Below are 25973 nucleotides of genomic sequence, written 5' to 3' on the forward strand. Positions count from 1 at the left end.
CCCCTATTGTAAATGTCTTAAAAAAAGGATAGATACCAAGAGGTTTGCCTTTCCAGCAGGCTAAGATCCAGTTTTCCAATTAAACACATAAATACGTAAAAATATTCGTGTATTCTCATTGATAAATTGTGCTAATAAAATCATCATACATACATACAAAAAATCTCTATTATTGGTTTTTGCCAATACTATAAGATGATAGCCAAGCCCTACTTATTGTTATAAAATGTAAGTACAATACTAAAATTACGCTACTACTACAACCCATTTGGGTTTTTGTTTATTTATTTGTATATTTAAGTATAATTTTGCACATGTCCGCCTGTTTTTTGGGTCCAATCGTCAGCTGGTGACGGTCGAGGGTTAAACTACTTTGATTTACACTAAGTTTGGTTGGATTTCGATCCCTATATCAGCTTGTGTCTGCCCAGTGAGGCAGTGTGCATGGGAGTGCAGTTCTCGATGAGCATTGTCTGACCCCCATCCGTTGGTGATCCTCCACCACCCTTGTTGTTGCTATTATTGTGGTGAACCCTTTTCATGGGTCGCTTTCTTTCGAGATCCGCACAGGGATGAAGTTCTACGGTCTGCAGACTTTGGGCTCGTTGCAGGGACAACCGCAGCGGCTTCTTGGGCGGAGTGGGTCGAGCATTTCGCGTCTCTGTAGCGGGTTTCGATTCGTTTTCGCTATCGAAATCCAAGGATTTTACACTTCTCATATCGCTTGGGAGGCGGGGCTTTAAAGTGTGCGTTTCACTTTGACGGGGCGTGTCACGGCGGCGATCAAGTCTAGAATGAGGAAGATGGAAAAGGTTAGGTAGGTTGCAATTATATTTATGATAGACATCATAAGAAATGCTCATAGCTGAAATTGATCTTTTCATTTTACTTAATCCACCAATTGGACTTAACATATTTTATAAGTATTTAATAACTACAATTTGTGAGAGTGTTATCTACAAATTAGCTTGTTTTTGGTCTTCATAATTTGAAAAAAAAACTTTGTGCAATATGTATAATTTTAGGATTGGTAACTCTATTAAAGGAACTGAAAGATTGATTTTATAATAGTTAAAATAGTTCTGCGATTGCTTTTCAATCCAAACTGGACCCCTACCCATTATAATGATTAAGATGCTCCACACTGCGCGCATGCGTGGTCATGAGATGTTCGCGATGCAGTTGCTGCTGTTGCTGGAGAGGATCTCTTGGGCGCTCCCGATGCTGACGATGGCGTTCCTTCTCGCGTCGATGGTGCTGCATATAGGCGGAATCGCTATTTATCGAGATTTTCGAGGCGGACAGCGACTTGGAGGGCATGGAGTACATGTGCGGCAGACGATCCCTGAAATCGATGTGGGTGTTCTCCTTGATCAGCGTTTTGGTCACATGACCAGGCGGAGTTTGAGTGGAGGCTAAGTCGTCGCCCATCAGCTCGATGGGCTTGCCACCCACCAAAGTGGTTATGTAGTTGCCCCGCTGAAAGATCAGTGGCTTTTCAGGTGGCGTTGAAGGTGGTGAGGATATACTAATGCTGGTCACATGTTGAGATTGATTGGAGGATGCCTGCTGATGTTGCTGATGTGGATGCTGCTGCTGCTGGGAAGGATTATGATCCTTCACTGTTTGGAGCTCCCGCACCTGCTCTTCCAGGTACGATATGCGATGCTGCAGCCTCATGTTGTTCTCCTTTTCCTGATCCAGTTGCTTTTGTGGTATGGGTACGGACTTCTTGCGCAGTACCACCATCTGGCACTTGCCAGAGTTTCCCACTTGTTTCTGCAGCTCTTCTTTGGATTTTCCGGTGACCAGACGACCATTGATCTCTAAGATGCGATCGCCTTTGTACAAACCATCGCCCTCTAAAGCCCATTCTACATAGTATCCCGGTTGATCGGTTCTCTGTTGAGCTGCCCATCTTCCAGAGGTGGCATGTACGGCATGTAGACTCAGTGTGACGCCAGAACTAATAATATTGTATAGCGTCTGGGCCTCGGGCTTGGATTTCTCCAGCCTGGCCTGCAAAGCACGAGCCTCCTCTACAATCGAAAGCATCTGGAGCTCTTCTCTGCCAAGTGCATACTCCAACTCGGCTTGCCGTATGCGAATGTCTATATTGCTGTGGGTAAAATGAAATGATAATTAACTAGCTGTTTCCTTTTCATATTATTATGATACTCACTCTGTGATGTCCAGCTTTTCAAGGGCACTCTTCAGATTCTTGATCTTAATTCGCTTATTTTCCGCCTCAGTTTTCAGTCTGTTTAGTTTTTGCTCAGCCGCCGGCTTTTCGGATTCATCCAAAGGTGGCCCCGTGGGGCGTGGCAATTTGCCCAGACATAGCTGAATGCGCAGATTTTGGATGACAGCCTCCCGATCTTGAAGAGCCGATCGCAGTTCCTTGGATTCACTGCGCGTGGATCGCGAGGAGAGAGTACCACCCAGGGAACCACCCTTTCGCCTTCTTCCAGTTGTGGAACAGTGGCTTGTGGTGGTGGTGGTACTGGCAGTCTCCTGGTTCGTCTCTGCAGTCGAGTGCAGACTGTACTTGACGGCACTGCCACAACCCTTCGGATTGAGAATGGTCTGTAACAAAAGAAGCAAACAAAGAAGTGAGTTTATCTTATTAAGCACAACAAAGTCAGGGAGTTAAGTAAAAGAAAGTCATTGGGTTAATTTTAATAAGAAATCTACGTATATTTATTTTAAAGATTACAGATCTCTTAGAAACATTTGCCCATAGACTGCAGGGGTTAGGTTTACTCCTTGGGTATATCGTACACTCCACATTCCCGATTGGCGGGCAACGAGGCATCTGAAAGGTATATGTCTTAGTAAGGAAGCTAATACTAGATTTTCGTTTACTCCCACCTATTTTCTTGGGATATGGCAAGTTTAGGGTGTCCATGATTTTGACAAACTCATCGATATCCTTAGTCAGTCTAGGGTTATAGCGCTTCTCCTCCCAAACGCTGCTTTCCATTTGACCTCTGGAATTGGCAGACATAAGAGATATACCTAATATATGTATTTCCATTCACAACTCACTTGTAGTCATGTGCCGGATAAATGCGAAAGTTCTCAGGGAGAGTGAAGATCTTGCTATGCACATTATCATAGAGGTTTCGTGGACAGCCCTCCTGGAAATCGGTGCGTCCGCAACCTCTTATAAGGAGAGTATCCCCGGTGAAGATACAAGCCTGATCCTTGATCACATAACTCATGCAGCCATTTGTGTGTCCCGGTGTGGCCAAAGTATCTATCACATGGGTCCCAAAATCTATGCGATCTCCCTCCTTTAAGTGACGATCCGCTTTTGCTCCACTGGCGGCCGCAATTACGGACTGACAACCCGTCAACTTCCTCAACCAACCGCTGCCCGTTATGTGATCCGCATGCATATGGGTGTTGACTAGGAAACACGACGGTGTCATGATGAAATTATCTATTCATCGGTAAACAGAGATTGCTGTGACTTACTGGCATACTTTAGCTGAAAACCCAGATCTTTGACCAACTGGGCATCTCGTTTAGCCTGTTCCAGCACAGGATCAATGATCACAGCCTCTCCATTCTTCAGATCCGCCAAAAGGTAACTATACGTGCTACTTTCGCCATCAAAAAGCTGTGTAGAATGCTATGAAAATCTCATTTCATAATAGAGTAGCTAATTACATACTTGACGGAAGAAGAAATCTGGAGAGAAGGGCTGACGTTCCGGTAGGCTCATGGTTCCAAAAGAGCTCAGCGATCGGATATTACTGACCAAGGTTGGGGGTTTTCTCGTTGAGAGCCGTTTGAGGGCCGACAGCATACTGGAGCCAAGTACTCGCATTTTGTGATCGTGTTTCTATCTATTTGAGGTTCGTTTCTAACCGTCCGACTTCGGGTGTAATTGGTTGGTTCGTTTAGATTTCTATTTACCCCCTAGACGTTTCACTTGATAATTTTTTTGTGGGCTTACTTATAAATAGTTAATCAGTATTGAGCTGGCTTATGGCATCTGATAAAGTTCCTAATTTATTAAATTACTGATAATTGAGCACTTTTTGTTGTTGCGATTACAGTCTTTCGATTATCACAAATATTACACTTGATCAGAGGTAGAGCATATCACTCGCGAACCGGTATTTGTAAACAAGCATTAAATAATTGGGGACCATTTACACAATAATAAACAAAAATTTGGTGAACACAGAAAATTTCAGCGGCACATCAGCTGAAGTGTTGAGTTTTACTGAGTTGAATTAGGGTGTGTTGCGTGGAGCTTCGTCTATAAGCTTTTGGGGAACCTGTTGCTTTGACGTAGCGAAAGCTTTTCGAACTTTGAACAAGACTGGACTACGTGATTAGCAAAATAAGTGTTTCAATGTCAATATAGGTGTATAAATGGGTTATTTCAAATGCCTTTGGATGAGCATTACTTTGAAGTATTAGATTAAATAATTTTTCCCTACTATATCTATTAGGTGCATGAACCGCATTTTATTTGTCAGTGTACATTTCCTGCAATTAAATAAGTTGATTTGTGAGATCTATAAAGTGGATTTTAATTTCCTTTTAGTTCTACTATAGTTTAATCAACACTGGCATATTTTCATTTCGAAACGTTAGCTATAGGAAAACCAAACAAAAGAAGTACTTTCAGGGTTGCATTTCTGTTACATTTCAACATATTTCTGAAGATCTTAAAAACACTCCTAAACACACAAGAACCAAAAGCCGTTACAAAGTTTTGTCTCAGCTGCATTTACTTATGTGACCCTTAAAAACTGCAACAACCACCTTCTGAACGCATTTTAGGCTTCCTTGCACCCCTTCGCAAGCAACCCCTACCTTATTTTTTCCTACCACCTCAAGGAAGTTGCAGTTGTTGAGAAATTTTTACCAAATTAATAAGAAGACCGGACATTGTCCACTACACGGGGTGAACGTGAGAACTTTTTCATTCACCGGATTTCGTTATAAATTTCATGACTTTTCGCTCAGATCATAAATAAATTTGCATAACTTATGAGTTGAATTTCTTTCATTAACAGCTCGGTCTGAAAATCTATTTAGCATTCGCGTTGAGTAATTGGTGTAATTTTGTGGAAGGAATTAATTGACCGTAGATGGTGAAGTAAGTGAGGAAATCTGGCGCTAGGAGAAGGGTAGTATGAAATGCAGCTCGAGTTCGGGGTGCGGAATACGTAGGGTCTTTGCATAGGAAAAGACGAGATATTGATTTCGTTTCGCTCTGCCTGTGATTACTTCACTTTTTGGGGGCGAGTTGTTTGTGCAGCATTTTGGATATGGCCAATTTACTGGGCCTCTTTATAGTTGCTATTACCATTGATGCGCCTCCCGCCTAAAAAAATACATGACTAAACACCTGTCACTTAATGATTCGCATCGATGCTGATGTTTTGATTTTTAGCCCAAACAAAACATATTCGTCACTCACTTTTGCTTTCAATCATTTCGCGGCGAGTGAAAGTTCCATTGTGTTGTCTGACTTCTTTCTACTAATTTGCCAAGCAGCCATCATGTGAGTATCTTTAGAAATATTATATACCCACAAAAGGCCCAAATGGCCGAATGTTAAAGATTAGTGGGGTCACCTCATTTCCATCATCATTGCTGCCAAAGTGACTTTCTTCCATTTCGAAAGAAAAAATTGCAATATTACTCCACATTGCGCTTTTATTATCAACTTTAGGAAATTCAAAGCACATGTGGAATTCTCCGAGTCTATTGAATTGTAATTTCACTTTTCTCACACTTACCTATTCCACTCACTTCCCCCACATAAAAAATAAATACATACGTAAATTCCCAGCTTGGCAATGCAATATTTCACACATAATGTTTGTTAAAAAGATTAGATACTCGAACTACCAATCGTTTGAATGCAACTGCTTGAATGACTCTGCATTGTGGGCTGCGTGAAAGTGTTGCTTAAAAATGCAATCAAATGGATTTGCAATTAATTGTTGAAATTTGTTTTGAGCTCTTACATTTTCATGTTTTATGATGTTTTCAACGCTTTATTAATATGCATTTATTTGGATTAAAGCGTTGAAGAGTGTTAAATGCCATTTTATAAAGAGGTTATAGTACACAGAAAAAATAATGTTACGTTGCTGAGTTTGAGAAATTGAAAAAAATGTACAGTTAATCGAAAATGAAAATAGCTCTAAACAATGAATTTGTACCATATTATAAGCAGGAAAGATAAGAAATCTTAATTTTAACAGATAACTCTTTTTGAAGATGAACCTCCCTAGATTATTAATAGTTTTGAATAATGTTCCCCAAAAATCTTAAAGAGTAATAAATCTTCGACTAAAGTTAATGTCTTCGTTTTTATCTGGTATTTGTTCGCTTGTATCTGGGACTTATGTTTGCCCATTCGCGAATTTCGTTTTCGACAACTTTCTAGCGTGTAGCGATGCAAAGTATCTGGGGTGAGTGCTTGCAGCTTATGGCTTATGGTTTATGGCTAATGCTAATGCCTGCTGCTTGTCGGGCCTGTGCGTGTCAATATCTAATTAGCGTAGATAGTATTCGCGCACTTACATAATCGAATCAGACAATAGGGGCGGGCCAGGGCGGTTCGCCGCCAATGGATGTTGCATTAATTATGTTAGGTCTTACACAATAAGCCCATGGGTGCATATGTTTTTTTTTTCTGCAATCGAGGGAACTTACCATGGAGGCGGACTTCTGTTTGGCGAAGGCGCGATGATGCGCGGAAATCGGTTCACTAACCACACTTCCGGTGTCCATGATGGGAAACTCGGCAGTCTTCGTTTACAGCTCTGAAATGGAGTAGAAGATGCAGAGAGAGACTTTAAGATACAACCTCAAGTTGACAGTGATAGATACACATATATGTTGTGGTGAACTTTGAACCCTGGCCATCGCTGGCAAGTGGACATCCCCCACGATTCAGTCCTAGACTTCAGCTCGCTTCAAAGTCACTTTAATTTCGCGTTCCGCTTGGCGAGGCAAAAACAATTGGGCTGCAATTTTCGGTTCGCCGGGCTTAACAACTTTGGCACGTTACATTTGCGATTCGTTGAAGAGGCTTTAATTGGCCACCAGAACCATCCTTCAAGTTCTCATTTCATCATTCATATTGTAGGTCCGCTAAGAAAATGTGGACCATATGCAAATGAGCTGGTTACAGAAAAACAAAATAAACAAGAAGGAAAGCAAACTTCGGCAAGCCGAAGTTCATATACCCTTGCAGCTATTGCATTAATTAAATACTTTTGAAAACATTTAAATTATGATTTACTTGAGTATGTGCTAAAAAAAAACATTGAAACTATGATTATTTGCAGCTCAATTATTAGATAGTTATTTTATATATTTTTATTATTTCTATGGGAGCTATATGCTATAGACGTCCGATTTTGATAAAATTTATACCATAATTCTGAAATAATTAAACATTGCTATATGTCGAAGAACTAAACAAAAAATTAAAAAACAGAAAAGTTATAATTTTTTTCATTTATTTTTCCGATTGTTCCTATGGGAGCTATATGCTATAGTCGTCCGATTTTGATGAAATTGAAACCGTAATTCTGAAATATTAAACCATTACTATATCTCGAAGAACTAAACAAAAAATTAAAAAACAGCAAAGTTATAATTTTTTTTCATTTATTTTTTCCGATTGTTCCTATGGGAGCTATATGCTATAGTCGTCCGATTTTGATGAAATTTAAACCGTAAATCGGAAATATTTTACCATTACTATATGTCGAAGAACTAAACAAAAAATTAAAAAACAGCAAAGTTATAATTTTTTTTCATTTATTTTTCCGATTGTTCCTATGGGAGCTATATGCTATAGTCGTCCGATCCGGCTCGTTCCGACTTATATACTACCTGCAATAGAAAGACAACTTTTGGGAAAGTTTCATGCAGATAGCTTTAAAACTGAGAGACTAGTTTGCATATAAACGGACGGACAGACGGACAGACGGACAGACGGACAGACGGACAGACGGACAGACGGACATGGCTAGATCGACTCTCCTAGTGATGCTGATCAAGAATATATATACTTTATAGGGTCGGAAACGTCTCCTTCACTGCGTTGCAAACTTCTGACTGAAATTATAATACCCTCTGCAAGGGTATAAAAACGCACTTTCGGTGGTTCAGGGGCCCAACAAAGAAATTCATTCGATATGCAGATATGCACAGCCGCAAGATACACACTCTCGAGATTGTATCTTGCGGATGAGGTTGCATAGATCACATTACTTAATGTGCCGGCAAAGACAACATTTCCCGCTTTTCTGGCTTTTCACTTGTTTGCCTTTGTCGGCACTCGAAGACAAAGCGCTTCATTCATACTGCAATTGTCATGGATACTTGTGACATATAAAATGTGTCTTATAGGGCTGAGGGCTTATACTCGTACCGTTAGCTTCTTTTTTATTGAGTGCTAAAAAAGAACCAGTTCTATGAAAAAGCAGTTCACATTGCGTTGCTTTAAAATTTCCCACCCATAACCAATGAGCTGCTAAGCTTAAAGGCAAACTTTCGATGAAAGTTTTTAAAACGATGTGTTGTGTTCAACCATTAGTTTGGTAGATAATTAAACAAGGCTTTGAAAATGTAATACTTTGATGGTTATATTACCAAAAAATTTAGTTTTTCGATTTTTTATGGTTTAGTCGTTAAATAATTTTACTTTTTTTCCGAACACTTACTTGTATTTAAGCCACAAAGTACATCTTTCTTAGCTTTGGAGTCTGTATCTCTAGCATCTGTTTGACATTGTACTATTAAGCTTTGGGCTTGGGCCTAAGCAAGCAAGTCATTAGTCTTGGAGAATAATGATCATGCTGGCACTGCCGCAAGCGACGTTCTACTAAATTTAGCTTAGAACTCCATCTAAACACATCTTTTGGGGCCTATCTCTCTGCGCTTGCGTGTTGGGACAGGAACTAGATAAAGCCTCAAGAGACGAGGGGAGCTTACCTTGCCCAATGTGGGCCTACCATTAATCTAATTTCGCCTTAATGCTTAATTGTGGAATGGTGAATGGATGGAAAGAGACCTGCTTAGAGAGCTCTGAATAAGAACCACGACGAGTACTCGCACATTAGCGACTGGATTTGAATCTATCTCTCTGCTGGCTGGTTACTTTGCTAGAGCGCTTTGTTAATGAGCTGAAATTATGGGGAACTGGGGAGAAGAATCTGTCAGGAATCTACAAAGTATCTACCATTCGCCAAATTGCAGCAGTGTCAGTTACAATCCTCAATTGGCTGTGGGAAAGCTCTGTCAACCGTGAAGATCGTTCAACTATACCCTCTTCAGCATACTTAACTATACGTATACATATGAGAGTCGACTTCTATGCATGTAATTATTATTCTTCAATTTGCGTGCCCAACTCTGAAGGGTTCCCCGTGTCTGTCTCTATATATATTTATATTTTTATAGAAACGAGAGCAAGTGCAGCGAGACCCGCGATCAGGTGCTTTTGCTTCCCAGGCCCCGGGTCTTCAACATGGGGGCGCTTAAACCACTGAAGCGCAGCCAGACCAAGAACAAGTACTTGTACTCCATAATCAAGTTATTAGGGAGAGTTACCTGGGGAGAACTTAGGGTAAGAAACCTATATAATTAAACAAATTTCAAGTCTTTGTGCCTGTCAGCTACACGAGCTGATCTACATCACATTTATAGTTTAAGTTAATTAAATGTCACACTGAGCACTGTTGGGAAAACCTTTGTTTTTGTTTTTTAAAATCCAATTTAACAGTTTTATTGTCAGTTTTGGGCAAACCATAAACCATAAACCAGTTTTTTTAGATTTTTAATTTTTAGTTACCAATGCTATCGTATAGAAAATTACACATTTCCAAAGCCCACACCTTACCTCACGCTATCATCTCTATTAGCCAAAGAACACTAAGCCCTGTAATCATTTCCATTTGGACTTCATTTATGTTGAGCGCGTTTCCGGCGTTTCAAGCAAGAGTTAGAAGAGTGAAACTGACAAAAAGCCAAGTTTATGAAGCAATTTGACTCAAGGTAGCACAAACAATGTTTTCCAGTCAAGAACAAGCTGCAAATTGTGGTATATTACTGTTACACCTAAATTCAAGCTGCAAATTGCATTTTCGATGCTGATGGCCACGCAAGTGGAACGATGTCCAGTGGTTTTTAGTTGCCAAGTAGTGAAACTTGTTCGGATGCGAATTTTCCGGTCTAGCCAAGAGATCTCACACGAAATGACCCAAAAAGCCGGCGAAATGATGACAAGTTTATTCAGCTTTTTATCATTTCTCTCAGGCTTTAGATGAAATTGATTTCGCCAAGGTCCCAGGGGATCGTCTCTAACTCGAATTCAAACGGTTTACGCTGAGAATCTTGCAATAAATTTCAATCAACAGAGATCGAGATCTTGAATCGAATCTTCTTCCATTAAGCCATGTATCATATGCAGTCCGTTCGGATGTTGACAGTTTGTTGCGTATACGCTAAAACACATCTGCCCACACATCAAATGCCGAGTTTTATGTAAATTCAATAGCTTAGAAATCAAATCGAATTTCTGTCTATCTTGTGAGGGGGGCGTTATCTGCCCGCCCCTCTGCTGTTACTTGTTTATTATTATTTTCGAACCAAGCGCGCCTACAAAATTGTTGCGAGATGAGCTCAGTGCGCGCCCACAAAGTTGTTAAACAATGCAAAATTATTTTGCTCAATTACTTAAATGGAGATGACACCTGGTTCTAATATATAGTTGTTTATATAAACGCGTAATAACTTGATTCGAAGCTTTGACTGTAGATGCAAATGAGGAAAATGGTAACAGCTTTTGGCACTGTTAAAGTTAGCAAAGCTATGTTAACTTTTTCCAGCTGTTAGAAGCGTTCTGACTGCGTTAAGAGCTATCGCGCTTTGGCCAGCAGTATAACAGAGCCTCTTTAGCTCAGTGGCAGAGCACTGGTCTTGTAAACCAGGGGTCGTGAGTTCAATCCTCACAGGAGGCATTAGCCTGATATTCAGTTTTTTTTATTTTTTTTCTTTGATATATGTTTATTTTTCGCTTTTTAGCAAGGTTGAAACAATTATCAAAATTACCTCAATTCAGTTTCTGTAACATTTTGGTGTTTTAATAACCTTTATGAATAAACATTGGCCCTGCGGGTATGACGCCAAATTAAGTTTGTTTTTATGTTTTTCAATGTGGTTTTCCTATAAACCTTAACCCCTGTCTAGTTTCGTAGTTTCCCAACACCTGCGCGCCCTGTCTGTTCGAGTTATTTACGAGCTGAAATATTTCTCTTGGCACTAACACACGGCGGCAAAACACAAATTAGCCCAGCTTGACAATTGCCTGGCTTGTCGGGCATTATTATGTGTGCACAAGTGTCACAAGCGCAGCCCCGACATTGATAATTTTAATCGCCCCGGAGGCTGCGTGCTACATGGCCAACAAATGGAGCTGACCGGACTAAGATGGCTTGACAACTGGCCAAGAATATGCTTAATAGACTTGACATCAATATGGAAATTTGTTTGTTTGTTTTCGGGTATATCTTTCTTTTTATAAACTGAACTTTGAGAGACTTTCAAAGAAAAGGTCGTTGGGTTGTTGCTTGTTCTAATAAACTATTATCTTATGTCATAAACGGTGAGCATATGCAGTGAGGGTCACTTCTTTTTTGGCAACAAGCTTCGTTTTATAATTAGTTAAATGATAAAAACCAAATAATTTCAAGTTGGATAACAATTTTAAAATAAAAGGTAATTATTCTTGTTTATTTTAATTTTGATCTGAATGTATTCCATTAAAAAACTGCCTTTGCTATTTAACAGAAATTAGTTTTGAATTTATGGACTTCATACAATGAGCCCAAGCTGAGCTCAAAAATATCAAAGGTTTAAATGATTTTCTCGAGTGATCACTGTTGGTTTTGCAGCTGTTTCTATTTCAGCTGATAATTGCCCATCATTTTCAGTTGGCAATTAGTCTCGGGTATGTTTCCTGGCTATGTGTTTATCGTTCACAGTTAGAATATCAGCTGTCTTCAGATCGAGATGCAGATTGGGGTCGCGAAAGTTGTCTCCGCACTGGACAAATCACTTATGCAAATCAATTCTAGAAAGCGGGCCTTTGATTAGGCGCTCTATGAAAGTGCAAATTGCCCTGGCCAGAGATCGGAAATACGATCGAAACGAAAGCGAAATCGATGCCCGATAGTCTTGTCATGGTTTATATTGTAGAGATATAGATTTGCAGCTCTCGTTTTAATTGTTACAGCGCCTCTCTGAATGAAAGTGAAAACCGCAACCGAAACAGTTAGCCCGAATAGTCAACATGCTGAGGTCGACGATGTATGCAAAGTTATCTACCCGAATCTTGGCTTTCTATTCCCACTTAATGGGTGAAGTAGACAAAACAAAAGTCTGTAGACAAATGCGTTGATGCATCTCAGTCCATACGTAGACAAGAAATCACGACATGAAGCCCACATAAAAATAAAATACAGTCATTCGAAAATTAACATATCCAACAAAAAGCCGAAAAACAAACTTTGATTAGGTTGTTAGCATTGAAAAAATCAAAACAGCAGACAAAAGTCAAAGACGAACAGCCAAAAGAATCCGAAGAATATGTAAATGACACTCTAGAGACCCCAAAGACGTCCTGTCGATAAAGGGTTAGGCATTTCAATGAAGAAATGGAAACGGGGAATACATTTTGGTTAGAAGCCGATCAATTGTCATTCAAATGCAGTCAGCGATTCCCAAAAGGAAATATCTAATTAAAATTAATGACAAAAGCGAGATGGGTGATGTGTAGACTGAGATACAGACAGAACCTGCCACTGCATTTAAGACACGATTTGAAAGGGGTCTCGAGAACGTATCAAGTTCGTGGATTGTGATTCAACCGCAAAATTCTCATACGTAATTATATGGTCAGAGATCGAGTCATATTTGACTGATTGATTGTGGCTGCTTGGAAGAATTTCAATGTAACATTTTCTCCTCATCCGCGTTTTCTGTGGACCTTTGAACCTGGTTAGGGCTTAATGAGCAAAAACATACTGTTTACAGCCATATCTGCGACTCATCAACAAGGCAAATTGCGTTTTAATAGACGGCTGACTAATTTATTTGCGAGCTTTTTTTTTAGTTTCCCTGCCGCTTTTGTTATGATAAGAGAAGTGTTATAAAAGAGTTCGAAAGTTTCTCCATAAATATTCAGATATCAGAACCGTTTACCCGACGCTCTACGGGATTATGCAAGACAAACTCCAAGTTAAGATCTTCAGGAGGAGTGGCCCTCTGAAGAACGAAAAAAACAAAGACAAAATTGCTCTATCATCACTATTATTTTTGCTGCGACGACCCCGTTTGCTCAAAAGAGGCCGTACTGTATTTTTAGAATGCAACAATTGATCGCTGCTTAACCTTTCGCTTTCCACAAGTGATTTTCGCTCTTTATTTAAAGCCATTGTTATTGCCGATGAAAACTACTTACCAACTTAAAGTACGGATCCCAGTTAAAAGTCAACCAATAACTCTGAACAATGGCAATGTGCGCAAATCAATGGCAACATTTCATTTCATTGCATTTGATTGGTTTGTTTTTGCGGAGGGAGGAAAGCCTCAATTTGGTGTATTGTATTGTGCGAATTATTTACACTTGGGACATAAATCAATGATGTCAATGGTTAAACCGATTGTTTGAAACCGCATCGAAACCGTTACTAAAACGCGATCGGCACATTTAGTTTTAATTTTTTTGGTTTATTTTTTCCGCTTGCAGCAGTTTAATTAATTATAGAGTTTCCTCTGTGCGTTTTCTTGGTTTATGGAGGATACAGGAAATTTACTCTCGAATGGAATAGGTAAACAAAACACACAAATTCACGTAGGTTGTAGGAGTGGAATATCCGTTTTCCCGATCAGGTTAGTGGAAGAAGGTCCAAGAGAACTAATTACGAAGTCGACTATGGATTATACGGAGAGAGTGCGCGCACACCCGATCGCGTCGAGTTTTGGATGAAGTCTGAACATCACGACTTGAACGGCAGTCGGGCATTACATGAAGCCGCTCTCTGGGTTTCTCTCTCTCTACGACTCTTTGGGTCTCTCACCTCTGCACCCTCTCTCTATGTTTAGTGTTGCCCGCCATGTTTTACAAAACTAGCTATGTCGAGCATTGGGCTTAGGCAAAAATAGCTAAAAATGGCATCAATAAACTCCGAATCTCTGGAGAATTATAGTTTTAGACATAAATACTGTAATAACCGACGTGCCTTCATCAATTTTTAGGTATTGGTTTTTATAACAATTAAAATTGGTTTTTATAACCTTAGAACTTAGTCATATAAGATTTTTGAAAATATTATTGAAATCAGAAAATTAATTTTAAACATTTATTAACCAACATTCAAGTAACAGTATTTGAAAAATGTATCTTTATCTATGAATGCATCAGCCTGGGTGTAGCCCAGCAATAATAGACTTTTTATACCACATGTTTTGGTCGAGTTAGTGGGTAATCTTCTTTAAAAAAAAAACCTTTAAATATTTTAAGAATCAAAATAATATTTTATTAGTTTTTACTCATTTATAGACCTAAAAACAGTATTGAGAAAATGCCATCTTTTACAAAATAGAAAACAAACCTATTTGGCTTGAAAATAGCTGAGTATATAAAACTGGTGGTTGGTGAGCAATTGAGAGAGCGGTTGTAAAACTGAGAGCAGAGTAGAGTACTTGCGAAGTGCACTGGTCTCCGGATTTATTGGGTTATAGTGTGTGCGGTGCGACCGACCCCCGCTGCAATCGTAATGGTTAATGGTTAATAGAGTTCCAGTGCATTGAACCCCACTCCCTCGACTTTTCGGTGGGTGTCTTTGCCTATTTTGACAGCTGTCGCTGCATCCGAGATCCGAGATCCGAGATTTTACGATGCATCGAGCTGCGATGCATCTTAAACTGCTCATTTGCCTGCTGCTCCAGTTGCATCACGCCATCAAAATCATCGACATATGGTATGGCTCGCGGCTTATATAGTGTGCCCTCTATTTGCCTTTTATCTCCGGCGTTTCGGTCCGATGAGTCCGCTCGTGCGCAAAGTCAATTAAAATGATCACAACAATCCCGAAAAAAGAAACCCTTTACTCTGTATCGGGGGTAAAATCGGCATGCGTAGGGGTTGCTGGCTGGCGTTGATTGTATTTCCCTTCATTAAGTGCAACCCAAATAGATACCCAGCGGAGCCAAAGATTCAAGAGCAGGCATAAATCAAAATTAAACAAAAATTAAAACAGGAAAAAAAAAACGGATTACGCTTGCGCCTGTCGCGCGCTTCAAGTGCGCTATATTTTAACCCTCGGCTGCCCGCCTAATTGCGAAACTTTTTACGGGTTGATATCGTTTCGATTAGCTAATGTGAGGCAGGGCCACTGTCTATAAATCAAAACGCCCGAGTGAAATGTGCTATACCGTTAGACCGCGTCTATTACCAAATCCACAGAAAGCGGCTTCAGCTCATTTCCATACGCGTTTGTTGCTTCAATCTTTCGTTTCTTCAGCCAACCAAGACAAAAGATTGAGAATGCGGAGAATCGAAGAGATATTTGTTGCTTGTCGTTAAGTAAAAAACCCAAAAAAAGAAACACTTCCTCTCCGAGAAGAAAAACAAAGGAAAATCACTTGACGCTGTCAGTACCGCGAGGCCACTTTTTATGGTTTTTCATCCCGAACAAAATAAACAACGAACACACAAAAAAAGAACAGACCGCAAGTGGCTGGAAAAACTTGACTTGCTTTGGGTTTTCCTTGGTTTTCCGAGAATTAGATTGGTTTGGGATTTTGGGATTGGTTTTGAAATCGAGGCGGAGGTCGGGGCCAAAGGCCAAGCCAACACTATAAACTCGTACATTCTGTGGCACTTGAAAAATGGGAAAACAGAGGGGGGAGCCCTGTTTTTCGTAATTTATGCCAAGTGGATGAGATTCCAATGGCCAAACAAGTAGCCGCTTGCAACCTCAATTAAAACTGAATTTATGCCGTCATAAAGAAAACACTACACTTGCTCTACCTGGACACATTTTCCGCTGCCGATCCTCTTTTTTTTCGTATCTCCTGAGGTGTGCGTGTCCATGGAGCATTTCCAAGATCGCGAGACGACATAAATTGTCTCGCCAGCTTAAGCGCAATGGGAGCGGAACTTGATCGCGTTTATTTCAAGTGCTTCCAAGTCCTGCGGCAGGTGACAGGTGCCCTCGATTAAGGGGATTGGGCTAATGTAATGCGCGCATTGTGCAAGAAAATGTGGAATTTTTCCCAGGAGGGAGAGTGAGGGAATGTTGTCATGGCCGTTCCCTAAAATAAGTTTTAGGTGTTTAAGTGTTTAACTATTAAAAATGTACCGCTTCCCTTCCCGTATTGCATTTAGCTGTATAAATTAAAGTTTTTTTTGTATATTTTTTCTGGAATAGCAAGTAATACATTTGCAATTGTAATTACTTATTTGAATTGCAAAAAAAATATTTCTACTAAACAGTGTATCATAAAACCTTTCTTTAACCAAAAACCTTACGAACTGAAGGTTGCTATATCAACTTTACTTATCTTATGAATCCGAGCTTAGCAATGATACTCCACTTAAAAAGTTCCAGCATATATGAAACGCTTTTTAGGTCTCCCGTTGGTGTCTTCATTTTTTTTAAACCCAGAGCACCCAAAAAATTTTATGGTCAACTCCCTCGCAATCTAAGGTAATTACTTGGGGGTCTTGCATGCCTCCTGTGAGGATTGAACTCACGACCCCTGGTTTACAAGACCAGTGCTCTGCCACTGAGCTAAAGAGGCCCACGTTTCGAGGGCGTCCCAGAAGCGAATTTTAACTGCTCGGTGAGAGCTTGGCTTGCATTGTGCGAGAACTTTACTATATATCAGCATATCTATATCTTTGTATCTGCTCGAAGAACAAGAACATATGTTGACACAGTTGAAGTTGCTCTTGTTCTTGTTTTCGTCGACTGTCGCCGAGCTGATAAATGCTTTCAAAGGCAATTAAGAGAAAGGTGGAGTGGCGGTATAAAGACACAAGGTCAGGCCGACCGGATATTAATTTCACAAAAATTACACACATTCAGCGGATAATCAACATTAAGATCGGCTCTTGGGCGCTTCGCTTCAGTGGCCCATGACAATTAGGGTCAAAAGAAAGAAATTCGGCAGCCTGTTCACCTGTTGGCAAGATGGAGCCATTAGGTCTTCCCTGAAAGCCAAGACGACATGCTTGATGAGCAAATATTTTCACATCATCATTTTGATTGCCACGCATCTGAGAGATATGTATGTACATATATGGGGCTTGCGTTGAGTGCAGTTCGATTTCAGTTTCGAGGCAGCAGTGCGTGCAAAATGGATCAACGGTCTTTGCGCTTCGCTACCAGCCTTAAAATCAACTGCGGTTCGGGTCAGGAATTTTCCCCAGAAACTACCATCGATTAGGTCCCATATGTTGGGTCTGAAATCGAAGAGTTCACAGCAGGATCAGGCAAGAAAAAGACAAGCAACTGTCGCGTGCTGAGTTGTAAAATTTTAACAGCTGTCGTTAATGTGTCGAGGGATAAATGAATTGCCTAAAATTATCCGAGGTGCCCAAATTGCCATTAAATCGCATTAAAACGAGCACACCTCAACCGCAAAAAAAGGATTTCGTATAGGCAATAAGCTGACTAATTCTCCCTGTCGCTTTGCTATTTTTTGTACCAATCAATCCGAAAAGTGTCAAATGAAAACAATGAGCACAAAAAATTGGGTAAAAAATTGCCTGATTTAGTGTAAAATTGCAAGGGAAAATGAGAGACAACGGATAGAGAAATATGAGGCTAATACCCGCTGACAGGCAAAGGACATTACATCAATGGTTCGTCGTCATTAGCATCCCGAAAAAAGATCGCAGGCAAAAAAGCATCCGCTCGAGGCAATTCGTCACAGTCTGTCACTTCGGATCTTCATCCCCTCTGCTCTTACCAATCAATCTCAGGTTGTAACTGTATTACGACAGACGGCTGGATGTAACAGCTTATGATCCCGACCCAAATCGAGGTCCTGCGCATGCGCCACGTGCCTTTTCCCCTTTTTCCCTCGCCTTTTCCCCTTTTGGCCAGCTGCCGCCGACGCCGCTCTTTGAAATTCGGTTTTGTTTCAACCCCCTCATCGGTTTGAAAATTCATTTCATTTAGCTTTTGTTTTCCACTTGAGCTGAAGCACTTTCCATTGTTGCCTTTGTAAACACAAACACATTGCATTGCATTTTTGGTTCGTGTTTTGCTTTCTTTTCGTCTGAGTTTTATTATTTTTAGTTTTTAATTAATTTGAACTGATTACGGTCTGAAGAGTTTTCCACGCAATGCGTTTACCCTAATGGTAATCAAATTGAATTAAGGCTTTTGTGCACATCCATTGACCTCAGCGACATTTTTCAAGCAAAAAACGAGGGGAAGTCATGTGGAGAAAAGGTTGTTGGTTGTACGGGAAATGCATAAGGAAAAGAAATCACTGAAAAGAAAATTCTAATGAAGAAAATGTTTGTGCTTTGTCGTAAAGCGGAGGAAAGAGTTGAATGAAAACTCAAGTTGAGGATTTAATTGAAATTTGATTCCTTCCGTTGATGGATAAGTGACAGCTCAAGAAAAATTATAATGAAAGGAAAATAATGTAGTAATCCTCAAAACAATGAGTGTTGATTGAAAAGTTGGTTGAATGAGTTCTTCGCCGATGTCAATCACCCAGGAATTTTGGTAAGTAAAATACCATTGAAAGATTGTTATTTTTTGATTCTATCTTAAGAGAGAGCTCTATATTTAAGCTATACACATGTTCATAGCTAATTTAATAATCATGTTCCAACACCTTTTTTCCAAGATAAACCAAGTTCATTTAATATTCGGTCACCACCTAATCTCATAGTCAGCACTCAATTTATTGTCCCAAATTTGTTGATTTAGCATTATCTCTTGTGTGATTTACCTTCGCTTGATGATATTTAGATGACATTAACTTACAAATCAGCCAAAAACTTGTATATCGGCTGAAAACAACTTGATTCCGATCACTTTGGACCTTAATTAATTTAAATGCTTATCTGATCGTTCAAAATTAATTAAGTGGCACACTTTAATTTGCATAAAAAACCAACTTGGCACATAAGCAAATAAAAAACCCAAGCTGGCAATCAAGTACAAGATCCATAAAATCCATTTTCAAGACTTTTCAAACAATGGCCAAAACGCAAAAGTCTGTTATAAATTATTTATGACGTTCCCAAATGTCAACAGCCAAATGCGTCGCCCACCTAATGACATTTGGCGACAATTGAAATGCATGTGGCTTACGAGAGAAAAATGGCTTTTAATTATTAAGCCATTTTTGTTTATTTGCCGACAAACTGAGACAGGAAGGTGTTCAGCCTGGCTTAAACACAATTTAGTTGCTGCAATTAATTTCGGTTTTATTTAATTTTTGTCTGTGAACTGACTGAGTTTTCAGTGCGAATCAAGTTGACATGAATACATGCTGAAAAACCCTCTGACAACAAAGAGTTGACAATAGCAGACACACAACGACAATGCAAAACGGAAGTTTAGTATATTGCAAAATAAAGAATGCAAACAAAAAGAGGGCTAGTTTAGGTAAATTTCTGTTTTAAATACCCTTTAAAAGTGTAATTAGCCAAAGTTACTAAATCAAATATTGTAAACATATGTTTTCATAGGCACGTTTTCGACATCGAATACAACACCAACCCATAAAATAAAAACAAAACAATTATAAATCAATTTTCAAGTCAATGACTGCTATTATCAGAAAATTGACAAATATTGAACTTGTAAAAAAGGAAATCAAACAAATAGTTTTACCAAAAACAGTTTGAGCGGCAACGAACTCCAATAGAAGGGTATAAAAACAAACAAAAACGCAAATGCAACGGAAGTTTAATAAATGTGTGTGAGCAATCGAGAACGATAAAGAACAAAAAAAAGGTGGGCAGGGAAAGAGGAAATAACAAAATACACTGTAATTAACTGGCGGCTTTTTGCAAACGTGTGGAGAGGGGGATGCATCATTTATTCCGCTTGAATTTGCATTTGCATTGGCCAGTTTCAAAGGCAGGGTCAAAAACTGGACGAAAGCGATTCGAAATGCATTCAAAACTCCCGAAATGCAGTTGCACAATACCCAATTATTAGGGGTTGATTTTGATGCAGTGGAGAGGATGCAACTCTGGCTGAGTGATAAATATTTTGCGCTTGGGATGACAGCCCATAAACATTGCGATTACGAGTATTGACAATGTTCAATCAGGACCACACGGGGGCATCCTTTGAGTGGCTCTACTGTACTACAAGTCGCTCTGCGTACAAGTGACAGCTGCTGATCCGCTGTAAGCCCTGATGATTACATTGTTTTTGACACAGAACACCCCTTCTTCATTCCGTCGTGATTGATGATTGATGACAGGGCCGAGATGTACGAGATGTACAAGCTGTCATGTCCAGTTTGTCAGCCACGGAAATATGTTTTCCAACACTACCACCTCGGATTGGTAACTCCACAAAAGGGGTTATACATCCCCGAAAGTCAAAAGCGGGGAGCGATTCAACAGCTTAGCGAAATTTACATACTTGTACAGCATAATGTGCACCCTTACCATTGGTATTGGGTTTCGCTTTCCTTTGTGCATAATGCATTTTCACGGCGGGACACCGAAAAAAGCGATTCGAATTTTTACCAAAGTGGGCGTTGTAATGTTGACACTGTAATTTACGCATTTCACCTTTTCTTTACATCATTTGCATACGGCTTAAATGCCAAAGGGCTTAACAAAGGTAATTCGATATGGGAAACTTTTTTTATCGAGAAGTACAGTTGTGTTTGGTTAGAGGATATAAAACAGAATTCAGTTTGCAGACCCAGTGACACAATTAGGTGTTGCATCTACCACTTCCCACGTCAATTCTTCACAATTTACCCATAACAAATTGCCACTCGAAGCTGCACACCCGCAATTCGCTTTGAACTTCGACTTGTCTTCATCAGCCGAAGAACTCAGTCAGCTGCCGTTTGCTCAAGTGCCGATGCCAGATAAGGCCGACATTAATTTCCTTTGACACGAAGCCAATTTCTCAAAGTACCCGGCAATTAAAACTACAACTTTTTGAACTACCCGCGAAAAGCATATGTTAACAGACAGCAACAACTGCCAGCGAATTGCGCTCAGTTGAAGTTTCACTTTTGCCGGCCGCCTTGCCCAAGCCTCTTTAGCTCAGTGGCAGAGCACTGGTCTTGTAAACCAGGGGTCGTGAGTTCAATCCTCACAGGAGGCATGCTCTCCTGTTAACTTTTTTTTTTTATTTTATTTATTTTTATTTCTTTTAGTTTTGAGTTTTTTACAATTTCGATATTTGCCTTTGCTGTTGCCAACTGACGTTGGCCAAAAGAAATTTCTGTCATTTTATTGGTAACGTGCTTTTATTTAATAATCATGGTTTTTTTGTTTTTTATTTCATTCAATCAAAATTAGTGGATAGTTGATATTATATATACATAGGTTTATAAAAATGTAATCAGAATTTGGTTGGAAGAGTTTTCTTTGACACTCCGATTAGCATTATATTTCTCAAGTATTTAGAAACATTTAAAGTCTCAATTAAATAATGATTTTTCGCTGATACTTATCTTTTCTATTAGTTTTTAACTTAGGTTGATTTCCAGAAACCCATATATTATTATTTATTGTTGTTAACTTTTTATTATATACAGGGCATTGGTTTCAAATTATTTAAGCTTGTGCTTAAAATATTAGGGCATCAAAAATTAACAAAATATCCCGAGAACTAATTGAAGATGCAGATCCCATCTGCCTCCTGTGAGGATTGAACTCACGACCCCTGGTTTACAAGACCAGTGCTCTACCACTGAGCTAAAGAGGCGAACAACGCAGCGTTGCCAAAAATCGCACTTCTCCCTCCTCCATTTTCCACCCAATTTTTTTTTGCCAAATTTAGCATGAGTTTTAATTATTCGTTAATGCTTTTCCGTGTTTGGTAAATACGTCTACGTATACTAGCATGTGTCGGCATTTTTGTTAGTAAACAAATGTTGAGCTCTCTCATCTTTTTCCTTTCACTCTCTTTGCTTTCTCTTTGGTTCACTCTCTTCGTCTAAAAATAAATCCCCAAAAAGCTGTTTTTATACCACACGTTGTCGTCGAATTTTCCCGATATACCCATTCAGTTCATCTGCAGTTTTCTAGCCGAGAGTACAGAAAAATTTTGAAAAATTCTTTAAACTTGCATAATTTTGAGTTGAAAAGTGTAGATAAAATGAAAACTCCACTTAGCCAGAAGACGGGCTTCTTTGCCGAATACTATCTGAAGCTCAAGGATCAGGCGGGTTCCAGTTGCGAGTCGGACATTGCCAAATTGTCATCGTGCAAGAGTGATGAGGAGCGCGTGGCCTATGTGGGAAAGTTGCCCTGGGTGCAGGCAGGGGATGCCAACCTGGTGGTGAACCAGGAGTTCGCCGGCAAGAACGCTACTCTAGCGGCGGAGATCAAGGAGCGGGCCACCTCCGCCTTCAAGGCCAAGAAGTGGCTGGAGGCAATGATGTTGTACACCAGAAGCTATGTGGCGCTGCCCAGTGAAAATGGTGAGTGGTTGACAAGTAATAGTTGATCTAGACAGTACTAATAGCCTTATATATTCTTCAGTGGCAGAGATACGTATTGTTTTGGCTAATCGATCGGCCACTTTGTACCACATGCAGAAATATCAGTAAGTATGTAGTTGTAAGTACTTAACATACTATAAATGGCTGATCTGTAAAGAAAGTTCTTCTTCCAAAAGGTTTCTTTAAACTGAAAACGGTATAGTTAATTATTTTATTAACATTTACTTTACTTGCAGAGAATGCCTGATTGATATTAGAAGAGCCTTAGATCTAGGCTATCCCAAGGATTTGATCTACAAGCTGTACGAACGTCAGGCTCGTTGTTACATGGCTCTCAAGGACTATCCACATACAATTGAGGCATTCAAGTGAGTCTTATTCAAAGGCAATCAAAAATTTTACCCTAACTATATCTACACATACTCCCGAAGAAAGTGTATCACCACCATGGATGACTCCACATTGACCTCTGACAAGCGCGCCAAACTCAATTTGGATGCCATGACCATGATCAAAATGCTGAGCCATGATCCAAGAACCGCTAAACAGGAGGCCAAACAGCAAAAACAGAAGATAGCTTTGGATCAAGCCCAACCAGTTAAGTTGGAGAATGAAATAGTGAGTCCTCTGGTGAGGATCGATAGCAATCCACAGGAGGGTCGTTATGCCAGAGCCTCTGCAAATATAAAGCCCGGTGAAGAGTTGCTAGTGGAGCGACCTTTTGTCTCAGTTTTGCTGGAAAAGTTTGCCAAGACTCACTGCGAGAATTGCTTTGTGAGGTAATATAGATTGGTAATTATACCTTGAAAGATCTTGTTTTTAATCTATTCTCCCCAAGGACTGTGGTTCCCGTGGCCTGTCCTCGCTGTGCCGATGTTCTCTATTGCTCGGAACAATGTCGTGAAGAGGCCTCCAAGAAGTTTCATAAGTACGAGTGTGGAATAGTTCCCATTCTCTGGCGTTCAGGTGCCTCCATTAACAATCACATTGCCTTGAGGATCATTGCCAGCAAGCCATTGGATTACTTCCTCAACTTAAAGCCAACAATTGATGAGGAGCTGACACCGGAGCAGCTGATCAGGTGGGTTTTTTACTTTCTTAGTTTTTTAGTGCTAAATTAAATTTCATCTTGCTTAGCCTACCTAAGGATGACTTCCGCAGAGTGGCTCAATTGGAGAGACATCAGGGTGAACGGCAGCCCTCCAATTTCTTCCAGCACGTCCTGATGGCTCGCTTTTTGACACAATGCCTCCGGGCCGGAGGTTACTTTGGATTGGAGCCCAAGCCAGATCAGGTGGCCATTATATGCTCCCTGGTGTTGCGCAGTCTGCAGTTCATCCAGTTTAATACTCATGAAGTGGCGGAGCTTCACAAATTCAGTTCGTCTGGCCGGGAGAAGTCCATCTTCATTGGCGGAGCCATCTATCCCACCTTGGCCCTGTTCAATCACTCTTGTGATCCGGGCGTGGTGCGTTACTTCCGCGGCACCACCATCCACATAAACAGTGTACGACCCATCGAAGCTGGACTTCCGATCAATGAGAACTATGGACCAATGTACACCCAAGATGAGCGATCGGATCGCCAGGCGCGTCTGAAGGAGCTCTACTGGTTCGAGTGCTCCTGCGATGCCTGTATCGACAATTGGCCCCGTTTCGATGATCTTCCTCGGGATGTGATACGATTCCGTTGCGATGCCCCGAATAATTGTACGGCGGTGATTGAGGTACCACCCAGTTGCAACGACTTCATGGTCAAGTGTGTGAACTGTGGCGAGATCACCAACATCCTGAAAGGTCTAAAGGTCATGCAGGACACCGAGATGATGACGCGCACAGCCAAGAGGCTGTACGAGACAGGGGAATACTCCAAGGCCCTGGCAAAATTCATTGATCTGATCAGGATTATGTATGAAGTGCTGGCCCCGCCTTTTCCCGATTTCTGCGAGAGTCAGCAGAACCTCAAGGACTGCTTCCTCAATTTGGGCAATGTATATACTCTGGATTAGAGTGATTACTTTCAAAATGTATACAAATGTTTTGCGACTTTAAGACTTTTAATTGCAAATATTAAAAACAAATAAATGAGTTTTACAGTTTTAAATTATGTCGTCCTCAAATAAAACATTACACATTCACTTTCAAATATATGGATTGCAAATCTTTTGCTAAAACAATGAACTGACTGTATTTTACTTCCAGCTTTAGTTAAATTTTACCATATTTTTTTGAAGCACATGTGCGGCAGGTGCATAATCTTGCCATAAGCAAGGCCTATCGTGAATTTTAATGCATTCGCCGGCACAATTTTCGTCATTGAAGCAGCAGCGATAACAGCTTGTCGTCTTTTCCCAGCTCTCTTCTACAAATTAAAAATGGTTGAGAAAAAGCGTGATTAACTTTGCCCAAATTTTTGCAAAATTATTTCACCACACTTACCATTTCTGTTCTTATTATAGTCCTCTTGGTCTTTCAGATAACACTTTTCTGCACTTTTGTTTCGGATCCAAGGGTTTTTGACATGTTCGGCAGAAGAAGGTTGAACATTGGAAAGCAGATATATTGGTAGTATTGTTGAAGTTGTGATGGGCTGTGTTGATAAAGTTGTGGAGGATTTTGTTATGGAGGCTTCTGTTGTGGTAGTTTCTGTTGTAGTTCTAGGTGAATCTGGTTGGTATTCCGATATATCCTCAACTGGAGGCATTGGTGGTATATCCTGTGCCCAAATTCCAGCGATTAAAAAACACAAAAGTATTAAGAACATTTTTGCTAGAGACTTCATGTTTAGCGAACAGTGTTGACTTGAGCTGATTAGAGCAAATACTGAAACGGATTGTCAATCCCAAGTTGCTTAGCTTGGGTTTTGGCTGTAGAGCTACAGTCATAGCTCATATATATCATCTTACAAACAAGAGCTGATTAAATTCTTGTTCAAAATTACTGCTGACTAATGGCGCCGGGCCGTTGATATTGTATACACTATATTTATATTTGTTTTTTGAACGTTATGCATATTCTATTATAAAAATTGGAGTAATCATTAAAAATTTAGATTAAACTAATAAAATATAACATGTGTAAAACATTAAAAAAAAACAAATTATAAATATTTTTGTATTTGTTATGTTATATTTAAATCCAAAAGTTTAATTTAATTTTAACTTCTAACTACATATGTAAAAATGAAGCAAATTAAAGATTTGTTGCCAAAAAATGAACGTTAATATTGAGGTCTGT

The 25973-nt window shown here is 39.9% G+C and overlaps 3 protein-coding genes, 1 long non-coding RNA gene and 4 other non-coding genes across 10 annotated transcripts; 3 read left to right on the forward strand and 5 right to left on the reverse strand.

Moving 5' to 3' along the window:
• On the forward strand, window positions 1-24840 carry LOC128253699 (SET and MYND domain-containing protein DDB_G0284059). 3 transcript variants are annotated; one of them, XM_052982310.1, is made up of 7 exons: window positions 1-228; window positions 22409-22716; window positions 22778-22841; window positions 22974-23105; window positions 23169-23516; window positions 23576-23818; window positions 23875-24840. In XM_052982310.1, the coding sequence occupies exons 2-7, from the start codon at window positions 22671-22673 to the stop codon at window positions 24743-24745; spliced, it is 1704 nt and encodes a 567-aa protein (XP_052838270.1). In that variant the 5' UTR covers window positions 1-228; window positions 22409-22670; the 3' UTR covers window positions 24746-24840. The 3 variants fall into 3 exon arrangements, with proteins under 3 accessions (XP_052838270.1, XP_052838268.1, XP_052838269.1); XM_052982308.1 differs by lacking the exon at window positions 1-228 and adding an exon at window positions 18769-18806; XM_052982309.1 differs by lacking the exon at window positions 1-228 and having other exon boundaries at window positions 22291-22716.
• On the reverse strand, window positions 189-14033 carry LOC128253700 (uncharacterized). Its single transcript, XM_052982311.1, has 5 exons — window positions 13517-14033; window positions 6694-6803; window positions 2183-2586; window positions 1118-2119; window positions 189-789 (listed from the first exon to the last, which is right to left on the reverse strand). The coding sequence occupies exons 2-5, from the start codon at window positions 6769-6771 to the stop codon at window positions 408-410; spliced, it is 1866 nt and encodes a 621-aa protein (XP_052838271.1). The 5' UTR covers window positions 6772-6803; window positions 13517-14033; the 3' UTR covers window positions 189-407.
• On the reverse strand, window positions 2666-4426 carry LOC128253701 (persulfide dioxygenase ETHE1, mitochondrial). Its single transcript, XM_052982312.1, has 5 exons — window positions 3680-4426; window positions 3481-3625; window positions 3049-3412; window positions 2872-2990; window positions 2666-2815 (listed from the first exon to the last, which is right to left on the reverse strand). The coding sequence occupies exons 1-5, from the start codon at window positions 3833-3835 to the stop codon at window positions 2760-2762; spliced, it is 840 nt and encodes a 279-aa protein (XP_052838272.1). The 5' UTR covers window positions 3836-4426; the 3' UTR covers window positions 2666-2759.
• Window positions 10944-11015, forward strand: Trnat-ugu (transfer RNA threonine (anticodon UGU)). Its single transcript has one exon. It is a non-coding gene; the product is annotated as a tRNA-Thr (tRNA).
• Window positions 16792-16863, reverse strand: Trnat-ugu (transfer RNA threonine (anticodon UGU)). The gene has a single exon. It is a non-coding gene; the product is annotated as a tRNA-Thr (tRNA).
• Trnat-ugu (transfer RNA threonine (anticodon UGU)) lies at window positions 21321-21392 on the forward strand. The gene has a single exon. It is a non-coding gene; the product is annotated as a tRNA-Thr (tRNA).
• On the reverse strand, window positions 21927-21998 carry Trnat-ugu (transfer RNA threonine (anticodon UGU)). Its single transcript has one exon. It is a non-coding gene; the product is annotated as a tRNA-Thr (tRNA).
• On the reverse strand, window positions 24775-25838 carry LOC128253702 (uncharacterized). The gene is made up of 2 exons (XR_008267480.1): window positions 25176-25838; window positions 24775-25098 (listed from the first exon to the last, which is right to left on the reverse strand). It is a non-coding gene; the product is annotated as an uncharacterized LOC128253702 (long non-coding RNA).
• Between the last annotated feature and the right edge of the window lie 135 nt (window positions 25839-25973).

The sequence above is a fragment of the Drosophila gunungcola genome, assembly GCF_025200985.1.
Source record: "Drosophila gunungcola strain Sukarami chromosome 2R unlocalized genomic scaffold, Dgunungcola_SK_2 000004F, whole genome shotgun sequence".
Lineage (NCBI taxonomy): Eukaryota > Metazoa > Arthropoda > Insecta > Diptera > Drosophilidae > Drosophila > Drosophila gunungcola.